Raw genomic sequence first — 14,728 nt, forward strand, 5'->3', positions numbered from 1 at the left:
TCAGGTTTATGGGGGGACAGTAACCATGTCCATCTTCTTTACTGCTGAAGTCTCAGCACATAGCCAGGTGCGTAACTTGTATTCAATAAGTGTTTGTTTAATAAATGAAAATATCTTAGGATGCAGAAAGCTTGGAATTCTAGAAACAAAATTAACCATATAAAAATTTTTTTTCAAGCTCAAATTTCAAGCTCAAATTTTTTCCGTTTGGTTTATGTTTGTCTTTGTTCCTAGGAAGCAACCTGTTTAGAAAAAGTGCCTTTTCCCTAAGAGTTTTCCTTCCAATAGATTTAATGGCTTGAAACCAACATTTATTCTTTTGAAACTATCAATGATCTCTCACTACTGGTGCAAGGCCGAGGCAGCCCTTTTCTTCACTAGTCTCAGGGGTTGATCCAATGCAATTTTCTGCTGGGATTTTCCCACAGGCAACATGAGGAATATCAAATTGTCTAGAGGACAACAACTTTTTAAAAAGATTTTATTTTTAAGTAATTTCTACACCCAACATGGGGCTTGAACTCAAAACCCCTAGATCAAGAGTCACATGCTCCACTGACTGAGCCACCCAGACACCCCTAGAGGACCACAATTGAACCAGCCTCAACTGGCTGCATGGTCGATTCCTTTATTTAAAGATCCCATTTATTTATTTGAGAGAGATAGAGAACAAGCGGTTGGGGGGGGGCAGGGGGAGAGAGACAAGCAGAATCCTGGCTGAGTGGGGAGCCTGATGTGGGGCTTGATTCCAAGATCCTGAGATCATGACTTGAGACCAATTCAGACATTTAACTAATTGAGTCACCCAGGCACCCCACAAAGTCAATTCTTAAATAATTCTTAAAGTTTTGTAACTTTTTTTTTTTAAAGATTTATTTATTCATGAGAGACACAGAGAGAGGGGCAGAGACACAGGCAGAGGGAGAAGCAGGTTCCCTGCGGGGAGCCCAATGTGGGACTTAATCCCAGGATTCTGGGATCACGACCTGAGCCGAAGGCAGATGTTCAACCACTGAGCCACCCAGGTGCCCCAAGTTTTTTATTCTGAGATTGACATTTCATCAAATTGTTTAATTTTACTTCCTTAACTGCGAAACCCCAGAATGAGGAAGAAGAGATATGAAGTGTCCCTGGAGGGAAATGTGACTGGACATTGGTCTTTTCTTAAAATCATATACCATATAAACACAGTACCAAGAAAAAATTCACTACCAAGCATCTGCCAAGTGCAGCCTGTGCCACTAAGCAAGCAAAGGCTGACAAATGTTGCTGCTAGAGTGTTTTGGCCTCTGGTCACAGTCAGAAGTTTCCCCTACAGCAAGTGTCCCAAAGGATGGTTGGGAAGGTGATTTTTTTGATGTACAAATATTTTCCCATTGTGATTTTTTAAATGTATTATAATAGCCCATCAAACCCATAATTTAAAGTGATTTTGATAGCGCAATATGGAGCTTCCTTTAAAGCTGGTTTAAAATATGGGTAAATAGTAGTATAAATTGAGATGCAGAGTCTGAAAAACAGAAGTTTCAAAGCTACTGCTCTAAGGCACCCTGCTGTCCTGCCTTGGTGTTTAGTGTCTGGCTGAGCCATTCCATGTACAATGCCTATTTTCTGCTAGCCACCCCAATGAAACTAGTAGACACCTATTTGTTTGCAGGCTTTTCTGGGGCACTTTTTTCTCTGCTACTATCACAGCTAGCCATTGCTATCTTGCAGTTTCATTGTGTCTTTTTCTTCACAGTCTCTGAATTCCTAGAGGGCTTGGACTCTTTTGCTCATTAGAATAATTATAATACTACATTTTGCTTGGTATTTACTCTGTGCCAGAGGCTTTGCTAGCTAGATGCTTTACGAATATCAACTCCCCAAATCATTACAATTCTTTAAGGTAGATAACTACCATTATCCCCTTTATGAAGAAGGAACCTGATGCAGAGAGGTAAGTAACTAGTCCAGGGTCACATTAGCTATTAAGAGGTGGGCCTGAGGGCTGCTGGGTGGCTCAGTCTACAGAGACTCTTGATCTCAGGGTTGTGAGTTCCAGCCTCACACTGGTTGTAGGCTTTACTTAAAAAAGCAAAAAACAAACAACAACAACAACAAAAAAAGGTGAGGCCAGGATTCAAACCCAGACCGTCTGGAGTCCAGCCCAAACTTTTTTTTTTTTTTAAAGATTTTATTTATTCATTCATGAGAGAGACACACACACACACAGAGGCAGAGACACAGTCAGAGGGAGGAGCAGGCTCCATGCAGGGAGCCCAATGCGGGTCTCCATCCGGGGTCTCTAGGGTCATGCCCGTCCAGCCCAAACTTTTAATCATTAAACAGAATGCTCAATCTCAGTGACTGTGGTTAAATGTCTGTTAATTGCTTTAAAAAGCTTAGCCAGTTGTGGCAATGGAACTAAATAATTCTATTCCCATCCTACAAGAGCAAAAGATCATTTTTTTTTTTGCACCTTGATATGAATAACCTTTTAATAAGGTTTCTGTATACTATCTGCCCTTCTTCCTCCCCTGCAACTGCACTTCCTTAATAATTATGTTGCACATCGGCACCTTTAAAAGAGGCTGTGCACTTGGCGGGATTGCGCTGCTCTTTGGTTCCCTATGGCAGCTCTGTTCTGATACTCCAAAGGGAACTGACATCACAGAAGAGGCACCAGGACTCATTACAGGCCTTCCCGGTCCTTCCCAAGCATCCATTCATCACTAACCACTGGGACCAGGCACATGAGATTCTAAGGATACACAACCTTGATAAACAAGCATCTACCATCCCTGTCCTCTTAAAGCTTACATTCTAGTGGCAGAGCAGATGATATACAAGAGAAAGACAATTTCTGATGGTGATATGGGCTCCATAGGAATGAAACAGTAATATGATACAAATGAACAGACAGGGTTACTTTATTTTGGGTAGTGACATCTGAGTCCTGAATGACATGAAGGAGACTGTTAAAGCGAATGGTTAGGGGAAAAGTGGTTCAGGAAGAGAGTGAGAACCAACAAAGGCTAAGAGGTGGTAAACACCATCAGTGTTAATACATGGAGAGCCTGTGGGGGAGGTGAGGCTGCAGGTGAGCAGAATCCAGCACAGGCAGGGAGGGCAGGCCCTGGAAAGGAGCTTGTAGTCTAAAAACAAAAGGAAGACACTGGCAGATTTTAAGCAAGTTGGGAGTACCATGGTCTAATTTACATCTCTTAAAATGTGCTGGATTTGTATCTTGCAGATGGTGAAAAAAATCTTGCCTAATGAGATTTAATTGACAGGAGAGTTGGGATTAAGAGCCAATAAAACTGGATGATTATTTCCCTGACCAAGAGCTTTCCCATTTTTATTTTGGAGTAATGGGGAAGTAATCAATGTAAAACAAAACACAACACACCACCCACTCACCCTTCTACTCTATGGTGAGTGGAAATAGTGAAAGGTCCAGGTAGGCTCCAAGAACCCACTCTACACAGCACATGTAGGCACGTGGCATGACCAGATTTAGTTTTACAGGAGGCCTGTGGGAAGATATGCTAGTACTAGGGGATTTATCCACTTCACCCTTTCCCCCACCTTTGGAAAGGCCATCACAGCATGAACGCTGAGGAGTTTAAGAGCAGAGATGAAAATTCCTTCTCCAGATGAAATTTATAGAAGTATGACTCTGGTCTCAGGAATGTAAAAATTCCCAGTGTTGGACTCTCATGAGGCTTTGCCTTCTACTTAAGAAAAAGTGTTGCCGTATGAACAAGGGACAGAAAAGGAAATGGGAATTAACTGACTTTCAAGCCCCAGGTTGAAGGAAAGACTCTTTCCATTCCTTCGGTATCACCCCTGAATAGAATTTTTTCTCCTCATAATGAATGTAATATTTCTCTCCCAAGTACTTTATGATTGGGTGGGTGGGGGTGGTGGTGACTGTGAAACTCACCCAATGAAATCACTGTCTTATGTGTTCATTGGGCACCCATGCTGGCCTGCCCCTCTCCTGACATCCCATCTCCATAGATCGGACATCCCTTCTTTTTGTCAAATGAAGGTCCAAATTCAAACAACTGAAATATTCTTTCTTTGCCTAGCTGCTAATTCTCATCCTTGTACTTCCACTGCTTTTAGCAAGGTGCTTTTTTCATGCTGAAATGGGTTCAGCTATGTCCCTGCTGTGTGTACCCCAGGCATGTCCAGCACACTTATATCATGTTCATCCTGTTCTGTTGTAAATTTCTATTTGGTTTACCTTTCTTCCTTCACTGTGTGTATTTTGGGGAGGGATAAAGAAGGTTGGGACTGTGCCTCATTCCTCACATTCTTAGGCCTGGTACAAAGTTGGAATTTGAAATATATGTTATAAGAATAAGTTTATACACACAGAATGGTCACCAGTAATGCCCATTCTCATATGTGGTGGTATTTGGACCAGTGTCCTAACTGAAGACCCTAAAATATTTAAAAATACTAATTAACACTCACAATGATGTTTTCAAGAGTGGTGCTGTGGATGTCAGAATAAGGAATTTACTTATTTTTTATTTATATTTTTATTTATTTATTTATTTATTTATTTATTTATTTATTTATGATAGTCACACAGAGAGAGAGAGAGAGGCAGAGACACAAGCAGAGGGAGAAGCAGGCTCCATGCACCGGGAGCCTGACGTGGGATTCGATCCCGGGTCTCCAGGATCGTGCCCTGAGCCAAAGACAGGCGCCAAACCGCTGCGCCACCCAGGGATCCCTCAGAATAAGGAATTTAAGACTTTGTTATTTGGGGAGGAGGCCTTATCGGTTCCATCTAAGGCAGTATTAGACACACAGTTATAATGTAACCCTTACCCTTAAGTTCTTTGAAAGTCGATAAGGGTTGATGCACTGGACTGAAATGATTTACTGTTTCCATGAAGCTTAGAACCAAACATATAGAAAAATGTGGTTCTGATAGATTTTTTTCTTGGGAAAAAAATTCTTCTGGGGAATAGATCCATTGCACCCAAATGATCAGGGGTCAAACCAACCTACAAAATCGTAGTTTAAAGTTTCTGTCACTTGGAAAACCTCTAGGGAACTGATATGCTCTCATAATGCTAAAGCAAAGTTTTTCTTGCCCCAGAAAGCCAGGGTAGAGAATGACTGTCTTGGTTTTAGGCGTTCAGTTTTCCTACACATGTAAGGAACAGAAGATACAATGTAACTAATAAGCAGATAGGTTCTGGAATGGCCAAACCTGGGTTTGAATTCTGACTTCACTACATTGATCAAGTCTTCTTGAGCCTCAGTTTCTTAAAAAGTGAAGTGGGGTAACAATAGAACCTTCTTCAAAGAGTTGTGGTAAAGATTATTTATGAGATAATCCATGTAAATCACTTATTTTGGGAGCTAAAGAAGGCAAATATTACCTGAATAGGAGGAAATAAAGAAGAAACAGTGAGGCCTCTTTTATCTATACCAAGTTTTGTCGGCAGAGGAGGAAAAAGAAGCAGGCTGCCTGTTGGCGAATTTATTGCTTTGTGATAGTAATGGATTTTCCTAAAGCTGTTTCCCTCTGATCATTAATAATCCCTGTACAGTAAAGGACTATTGTTCTTCAGTATGAGTAAATAACCCTGTCGGAGGTACCGCTTATCTTCAGACCACAGCACATACTTCTTACTGGAAATATAATGCAGGTGCCAACACCAAAAGCATGCCCAGACTTCCCTTCCTATTTTTCTTCCTTTATCTCTTACTCCTTGCTTATCCTTTGGCATGTTTTCCTCCTGCATCTGTTATATTTCCTACGTTCTGGTATACACCCATATCCTATACAGTATCATCCTTACCCAAATCGAATAACCTTCAAGATAAGCTGTGCCCCCACACATCTTTGCTGTCTATCCTCTCTCCTTTTCATTAATAGACAGACGGATCGAGATAGTCACAGACACATGAACATACCCAATGGACTTGTTTCCTGTCCTGGGTGCAGTGTTTGGTTACTAGATTCCAAAAAGGGAAGTGTAAAGCCATATTGTTTTGCAAATCTCAGGATATGCTTGTGTGGTGTACTTAATCATAGCACAGCTATTCTCTGAAATAGCATCTTTTTACACAGAAAGTGACAATATGGGTGTCAGAGATAGGAGGCAGGGAGGAGAAGGTAGATGGTGTTTTCATTTTACTTAAAGAAATGGAAATTAGGTTTGGTCCTGTAGTATGGGAAATCTCCAGAATGCAGGGAAAAACCAAAAATACTGATATCTGAAAAACTTCTAAATTATCCCAAACAAGATCATAGGAGGCAAGTATGTTCATTCTAAATATACCACCATAGGAGCACACACAACATTATACTTGTAAGGGGAACTCCAATCAGGCTTTTGTAACCAAGAGAGATACAGCTTTTTTCCCCTCAGAGATGGATATTCTAAATGGAAACCAAGTTTTGGCCCCTCAAAAAGAAATGGAAGTATCTGTTTCCTAATCTGCAGATTTTAAGAGACAAAGACAAAGTAAGGGTCAGTTAGAGGTGGTGAGAACCAGTTACCAGAAGTAGGGGGAGGTGTTAGATGTGCATGTGTATGTGTGTGTGTGTGTGTGTATGTGTACGTGTCTGCTGGAAATAGATGAAAACTAGGTCAATGCTAAAAATCAACCCCAGTCATTCATTCATAATTACTCAGGATTTCACCCCATCATAGGAACTGGGGAAGTCCAAGAACAAAAAACATTAGGTTTAAATTAACATTTCAATCCCTCCTTTGTTATAATTTCCTAGGGAAATGGATTAGGAAACTGACAAAGGACTTGTTAGAACATTAGACATAGCTGGAGCTTTCTAGCATCTGACCCTTGATCCAACCCTCTGATGAATAACCTCACCTTAAGTAGGGGGCTCTGCTCTCAAGACAGTTTCTAAGTACCCTCTAATTATCAAGTAACTACAAACCGAGCAACTTTTCTCATCTGCAGATGCAACAGAGCTCCTTACTAGACAAAATTCCTTGAGAGTAGGAGCAACGACTGGCACCCAGAATACGTTCACGCTCCTCCAGTCCAGCACTGACCAACAGAATGTATTTCAATGACGGAAATATTCTGTAACTGTGCTGCCCAACAGGGTAGCTAGCCACTGGCCACATGTGGGCACATGAAATATGGTTACTGCAACTGAGGAACTAGCACTCAAAATTTTATTTAAATAGCTACATGTAAAAACCAAATAAATAGCTACATGTGGCTAATGGCTCCTGGAGAACAGCACAGGGCTACACCAAGAACTGCAAATCAAATGTTCAGTTTGATAATGTTCAGGTCAGGCAGATAGTTGAAAAGGAGGGGCACATGGGGAGAAGCTTACTGGCGCTAGCTGACTGTTGCAGGGGAGGAACCTCAGGCTAGTGTGGCCAGATTGTCTCATTTTTCAAATGAAGCTGAAGATCTGGATTTTGATGTCCAATTTTTAAACGTTGGCAAGTAAATTTTTAAAAGAATTTAAATTTAAATCACTTTGTGGGATGAACGATATGTTTGCATGCAGTATCTGTCTTGCCAGTTTGCAATCTCTAATTTAGCCCAACCCCTCCAGCTCAAAGAAAAAGACCTTATCCAAGGCCACTGCTGGTCAGAAACAGATCCAAGATTGAAACCCAGGCCTTCTCATACTTCTGATATCCTTTCTAGATTTTACGAGATTAACCATATCTAGATTGTGGCTGACAGTTGGCAGCAGCAGTGGGACAAAAGCCCCTTTGTTAGAGTTGTTGAAGTCCAGGGCTGCTATCTTATGAATAGTGTTCCTACCTAGCCATAACTACACAGTGGGCCCTATGGGCAAAGCTCTGTACCAGGAGCCAGAAGGACGCAAAGAAGAAATAGCCCGTGGGGAGTCAGAGATATGAACAATTAACAAGCAAAGTCAGCCTTGCTGTAATGGACACAAATCACCTGCGCACAAGTCCAAAAGCACTAACAGCTGGGGTTGGAAGGGAAGGAAGAGATTTGAGCCAGGGCTTAGAGGATGAATAGAAGCTGGATAGTGGGTGGATGAGTCTCACTGATTATGAGAGTCTCATTATTGCGGGATATTAAGGGAGCCTTCTTTTATCTCTGAGGCCTTATCTGTGTCAAGGGTCTCCTTTCAATTGTTTTCCCCTTAGGAGTCATCCTTGGTCCCTCCTCCTCCCGTACACTTCACTACCCAATCCAGCAGCAAGTCTTGCAAGCTCTATTTCCAAAATGCATTCCGAATTTAATAATCTGCATTTCCACTGCCACTACCCATCTCTCCCTGGGCCTGGGGCAGCAGCCTCCTAACAGGTCTGACAACTTTCTACCCTACTCTAGCCAGCAGCCGAGTGATTTTTTTTTTTTTTTAATGTAAATCAGGTCACTCCCCTTCTCAAAACCCTCAGGTAACACAACAGCCAAACCTTAACCTTGGGCATTTAGCTGTGCATGATCAGGCCCTCCCACTTCTCCATCACAGACCACTCCAGCCCGTGTTCTTTCAGTTCCAGCCACCTGGCTTTCCCGCCGTTTCCCTCCTCAGGACCCTTCCTGTTGGCTCTCTTCTCCATCTAGAAAAGTCCACTCCCTAGCTTCTCTCCTTTCACGCATCTCCGTGGAACTCTGGCCTTATCTGAAAAGCCTCACCCCACCTGGAGTGGCCTTCCTCCCACCTCCTACCGCTTCACACCCCGTATTATGGTCTTAGGGGGGCATGTCGTACTTGCTGATATCTTCCTTACTGACTGACATTTTAACTTTCTCCCGGACTCCAATAAACAGTCACGGAGCAAGGCCTCCGTCTCGTTCTCGTTCGCGGACCGAAGCCGTTTAAGAAGCAGGTTCTCACTACCGTCCTAGGAAGCCTCCGTGGCCTCTACGGGACCTCGTTTGGGTCAACCTTCCCCAGCTTGACGCCTCTCGCCCCCGGAATTGCCCCTACTGATCTCACATTTACATTCGGGGATCCAAAGGATTCAGGAAAAGTCTCTGTTGGGCCCCAAACCGGCATCTCAGCTGTTCGCCAAACAGGCCTCCGCTTCCTGGCCCTCGGGCCGCTTCCCCCGGCGGGGTCCCGAGGCCGGTGGCGAGGACAGAGAGCCGCCCTCGCGAGGCTGGGGTCACACAAGCGCGTCTCCTAGCAACGTCGCACCCCCGCCCCCAGCCCATCCCTGCCCCTGGGGAGTCAACCCCTTCCCCCAAGTCTCCCGCGCCAGGAGTCAGCGTCTCCATCCCCTACACTCACTCTGCGTCAGGCCTGCCTTCCCCCACCCACAGAAGCGCCGCAGCCTACCGCGGGCTAGGAGGAGGCGGCGCCGGGAGCCTTGCTGAGCCGCGGCCGACGCTGGTCGGGCAGGTCCGGTAGGCCAGGCCGGACTAAACCACCGGGGGGGGGCCCTCCGTGGAACCATTAGTTCCAGGTCAGGGATGGTCTCAAGTCTCCCTGAAACTTCATACTCTAGCCCACCCTCCGCCGTATACCCAACAGTATAGCCAACTTCATCGTCTCCCTAGTTTCTCTTTACCCCTTTTCGCTATCCTCCCCCACCCCCACTCTAGCCAAAAAATGATCCAGTCCAACTCCTCCCAGCCCTCCCTCCGCGTCGCTAGTTCTTTGCCCTTACTTGGCGACGGCTTCGTACGTCCGTGCGTACGTCGTGACGCAATCTTCCACCCGTTCCTCCCCGCCCCTCTTCTATTCTCTCCCTCCCGGAGCGGGCGGCCTGCGGGGTTACCGGAAGTGATGATGCAGGAGGCGATGGAGGGGGCGGGGCTTGGGGGCGGCCGCCGCCGGTGGGCCGCAGATGAAGAGGAGGCGGCGGCAGTGGTGGAAGAAGAGGCGGCGGCGGCGCGGGTAGGGATCCTGGAAACGCGAGCGGGGATGGTAGGTGGTTTGGACCCGCCGGGCCGCCGTCGTTTCCAGAAAGGGTTTGACTGGAGGAACCTCTGGAGCAGCTGTGAGTTTTGGGGGGGGGTTAAGGAAAAGCGGGGAGCATTGAGAGATGAAGGGGCGGGGGTTGGGTACCTTCGAGAAAAGGGGGTGGAAGGGGAGGAGTGGAAATCAGCGCCTTGTCTGGACTGGTCCTTTTGGAAGAAGAGGCTGTGAGGGGAGCCTGTGGCGTGTCAGCTGCAGGGCGCAAGAAAACTTGCCTACTGTCCCTGCCTCGCCACCGCCAGCACCCCTCAACCCAGGCCTGGGGATCTGGGGGCTGGAACAGCCCTGGAGAGGGTGTCGACTCTGGTCCTATGGCCCGGGTAAGCTCTGTGAGGTAGGAGTCCAAGCGGGAGGTGGTGGGTGAATCTCCGGCTCCCTCCTCCCTCATTTTCCTCCCCACCCCCATCCTTCCCTTTAATCATTAACAGCCCTGGAATTAAGGGGCTCAGACCTGAAGGCCTTTCTGTGCACCTTTGCTATAAACGATAACCATCTGTGCCTGAGGTAATGGGGCTGGAAGCTTTGCCTGTATCCTGTGTAGGAAGTGGGACGGGGTGACAATGTATTGTTTTTTATTTTTTTCCATTCCCCTTTCCCCCTTATCTTTCCTCATATACACCCCTCGTTTCCACCTCAGTTCTCTGTGGCTACGTGGTAATCCTGGTGTTTTTTTTTTTTTTTTTCTTTTCCTTTATGGCACTTGGTACCTTGGTTACCTCTTTTGAATTTGGTGTTCAGCCTCTCCCAGATCTTCCTGCAAGCTTTGTAATACTTCAGTTACAGGCTATGTCACATTGGGAGTACCTCTCAATGCCTGGTAGCTCCAAATTAAGATGAGCATTTTCTCCTATGAATACTGGGATTCCAAAGCCCTTGCAAGGATTCCTAAATGGCATCATAGCCCAGGAATCAAAGTCTCTTGTTCTAAATACTTTGTGTGTGAGGAATTTACATGTTGTCAACTCTTTCCAAAATGATTTGATGTTAGGCTAATTCTGGATTTCTGTGTTTCTCTCCACCCACACTTCATGATGCACTTCAGAGAACAGAAAACCCCATATTACTTTTTTGTTTCTGCAATTGGACAATAGCTCTTTTATCTTTTTCTCTATTCACACAAGTCTTCAGTGACACTTTTGGCTTGTGCTGATTTCTGTCTTATGCTCTCATTTATTTAGCTGATTCTTTGTGTATAGACGGACTTAAATGAGAAAATGTGATTTGTTTAAAAAAAAAAGTACAAACCAATAACAAAAATTATTTGAAGAAAGCAGAGAATGACTGGAAAGAAGATCTCTATTGATGTTCTGTGGGTTTCAAAAAAAAAAAAAGTCACCAAGTAGTCCTCTTTTAGCTTGTTGTAGGAATTTCAGAGTGAAATGTAATGGTTCCTATTTTGATGTTGATATTTTCTTTGGTAGTCCTCTGTTGAATGCGGAACTGTGTTTTCTGAAGAGCTTTAAGAAATAGTGCCTACATTTTAGAGGTCCTTTGGTTAGAAAGTGTCCATAACTCCTGGGCCTCTATAACTGAATTTATGATGCGTATTGCTAGAAGAATTATAACGGATCCCATCCTACTCATCAGGGCTTTCAGGCCTGATAAAACGATGTTTAATGCTTTGATTATACAAGTAACAACATCATGTTTAGATGTTTCACAGAACTGTAACAAAAGAAAAGAATGAGTACTATTCTCACCTTAATTGATTTGGAACCATTGAATATAAAGTCAAAAATTCATTCATTCAACAAGCATTATTGATTAGCTAGTAAGAGCTAGCCAGTATTTTGGGCTGTGGTTGACAAAGGTGAATGCAGGCATAAGGTCTGAACTCTTATGGCGCTTATACTGTAGTGTGTGGGGCAGAATAAATAAGCGAATCAGACTTTGCTAAGTGCTGAAGTACAGGGATATGACAAAACATGTCTAATCGGGATGCAGTCAAAGAAGACCTTTTTAAGGAGGTGACCCTTAAGTTGAGCTTTGAATAAAAAGAAGCCGGACATGCAGATATATGGGAGGAGCCTTCCAGGTTCCTGGGACTAGCTAGTGCAGAAACTGGCAGGAATGACTCTGGCAAGTTCTAGGGCTTGGGAAGAAAGGGGTGAGGTGGAGGAGGGGGAGGGTAGAGAGGTGAGGGAGAATGGGAAAGGGGAGTAACAGCCAGAGCCTCGTGAACAAAAAGGAAATGAAAAGTTTAGGTCAGAGAGGTGGAGGCTGGGCTCAGAATAGGTAGGCAAAATAAGAGCAAGAAAAAGGAAATAGAAAGTGGTGCTCCTTTTTGATCAGTTCTGTTTCCTTTCTTGGAGCATTATGACTTACTGTTTTGCAGGTACTGTTGATTATTGCAATAAAAAAAAAAAGTCACCCTGCTGAGTGTGGGAGAGGAGGCGAGATGGCTGTGGTCACCTGGGTCTTTTCTGGCAGATAAACGTCAAACTGTGTTCAGAATTAAACAGAATGTTCAACTGAGAGTGCACTTTTTTTTCCTTACTGTTTTCTGTCCTGTATGCTGCTATTTAAAATTGCATAACAAGTACCCTGCATATGTTCTAATGCATGAATCCTCCTTTGCTTCCAGCTGTGTATGAATTTAGGGTTGAAGTTTGGGCAGGTGATAATAATACGCCCCTGTTGTTCTCCAAAGATGTCCATTGGGATCTAAGTTTGAAGTTACTTTTGTAGGGAGACAGGTTTTGTGTTGCAATATTTCCACTCTTGTCTGGTCTGCCTGGTGACTAATAACACTCAGCTGAGGTGTAGGTTGGTGCTAAAAGTTCATTCAGTGGATTACAGTAGATAAATGACCATTGTGGGCGCAGTCCCACTGTGTCGGCATCTTTGGGCTGGCACGTAACCAGGGGATGTAACCTACTTTGGCTTCTGTTAGGGCCATTCATCTCTAGTAGTCAGCTACTTCTCAGCCTCACCTTGACCAGATTGTCCACTTGAGAAGCCCAATCAGGACTCCTCCTTGATTTGGCCCTCTACTGCCATGTCACAGTGGCCCGAAACAGAAAGAATACTCTCTTTTCTTCTTTTGAACCCCACAACAGTGACTAGTGTGTTCTTTGAGTGAATTGGCCCTTTGAGCCATGTGGTTGAGGGACTTAAATGTTGCTTAGGCTATTTGTAGTAAAGTTGGTATTAGAAATGCTAAATAAAAACCTTTTAGTGTTTGAGGAAAAACAAATCAGAAATTAAGGACCTGTCACCTGTTTTAAGTTCTGGTATTTTAGTAGCATTGGTAGATGGATTGTGAAAATTAACTTGAATAGAGCTCACTGGGCAGTCCTGAGGGTAATGAAGGGAGTGGAATAGAGCCTGGTACTGAATTACTTAATTCGGACTTGAATACAAATGGAAAGTCTTTTAGTTAGCAAACTAGTGACTAAAGTGAACAGCTAGGGACAGGCAAACAATAGACTCCGCTCTCCATACTGCAGAATAACTCAAAGGAACAGAGAACTGATAGTAAAATATACGTGTGTGTGTGTGTGTGTGTGTACACACAGGGCTTTTGTTGGTCTAGGTTAAAGAATTTTGGACTTTGTATGCTAATGCTGGGCTTCAGATACTTTAGCCAATGGGTTATTAAGCTGTCTACTATTCATCTTCATTTCAGTGGTTTATTATAACGCAAATATGAAAATATCCTGTAGGCTGAAATTTCATCAGCCAGTTTGGAGACTGGTGACTCTTTTCTAATTTCTGAAAGGAGGTAGATGGATAGGAGGGCACTTGAACACAGGGAGAAGCCATTGACTCCTATGTTGGCCACTGATTGTGTTTGGGGAAAGAATCTACAAAATCTAAATGAATTTGGAGTCTTGGAGCTGAGCTGGCTTTTAATATAGGATGCCAGTTAATTTCTTTCTTAAACTTCAGGGGCTTTTGGTCATATTCCTCTGAAAGGTGGGCACCTTTGGAAGCTAGTTGATGCCACTTATTCTTGGAGTTGTGGTGTTTTGTATTGCATTGAGTGACTTAAAATTAATCTGATATGGCTACTTTTTTTTTTTTAAGATTTTATTTATTTATTCATAAGACACACACACACACACAGAGGCCGAGACACAGGCAGAGGGAGAAGCAGGCTTTCTGCAAGGAGCCGGATGTGGGACTCGATCCCGGAACCCGGAATAATCCCCTGAGCTGAAGGCAGACACTCAACCGCTGAGCCACCCAGGCATCCCCGAGCATCCCCGATACAGCTACTGTTTTGATGTCTGTGCTGCAATAAGGAGAGTTAATTGTACACTGGCTACCAGTTGTTTCAAGGTGAAGATGTGGTAACTCGATTGAAACAATGGTAATTACTTGGTAACTCTATTTCCCCAGCTCTTGATAACTACAATTACCTCTTTGTGTCTGTTTACAGGTGTTGATACCAGTGAACCAGGACCAATTCTCCCTAAATGTTGCAGTGTTCTGAAGCTCTTTGCACAATGGACCAGGGTGTTTGAGTTAGTGTCTTTCAGTTCAAATCTAGTTTCACTGATTCTTGTGTCTGGTTCTCTAGGTGATGGAAGGTCCTATTTCTTTTGGGGGAACAAGATTACCATAGCACTTAACCATTTAACTAATGAGTAATACATATTTATTTAGCAAACATGTTTATTTACTTATTTAAATATGTTTAGCAACATATTTATTTAGCAAAGTAATGAGAGAGAAGGTTGGAAGTGCCTCAAACTCTTAATTCTTTGAAGTCTTGATATGCCAAAAGAAAAAAATGGGAGGGAGAAAGTTCCAAAGAATCTTCTTTTAGATGTGTGTGAATGAAACTTTACTTAAATACCATATATCAGA

At 43.8% G+C, this 14,728-nt stretch overlaps 2 protein-coding genes across 25 annotated transcripts in view; one reads left to right on the top strand and one right to left on the bottom strand.

Moving 5' to 3' along the window:
* The window catches only part of LYRM1 (LYR motif containing 1), a 32,005-nt gene extending 22,364 nt beyond the window's left edge, over positions 1-9,641 (bottom strand). For 2 of the 13 annotated variants that reach the window (XM_049111348.1, XM_049111347.1), the window contains exon 1: positions 9,224-9,511. In XM_049111348.1, the coding sequence (XP_048967305.1) occupies positions 9,224-9,389 (166 nt within the window). In that variant the 5' untranslated portion in view covers positions 9,390-9,511. Of the gene's footprint in view, positions 1-8,701; positions 8,890-9,223; positions 9,540-9,602 lie in introns of those variants that run through there. The other 11 variants (XM_049111355.1, XM_049111349.1, XM_049111354.1 and 8 more) reach the window with 11 other exon arrangements.
* DCUN1D3 (defective in cullin neddylation 1 domain containing 3) overlaps positions 9,197-14,728 on the top strand; it is a 37,873-nt gene continuing 32,341 nt past the window's right edge. For 2 of the 12 annotated variants that reach the window (XM_025416298.3, XM_025416302.3), the window contains exon 1: positions 9,197-9,334. The gene's annotated coding sequence lies outside the window, so the exon portion shown is untranslated. Of the gene's footprint in view, positions 9,399-9,731; positions 9,936-10,065; positions 10,234-14,302; positions 14,383-14,728 lie in introns of those variants that run through there. The other 10 variants (XM_025416296.3, XM_025416295.3, XM_025416299.3 and 7 more) reach the window with 9 other exon arrangements.

Source organism: Canis lupus, chromosome 6 (genome assembly GCF_003254725.2).
Source record: "Canis lupus dingo isolate Sandy chromosome 6, ASM325472v2, whole genome shotgun sequence".
Lineage (NCBI taxonomy): Eukaryota > Metazoa > Chordata > Mammalia > Carnivora > Canidae > Canis > Canis lupus.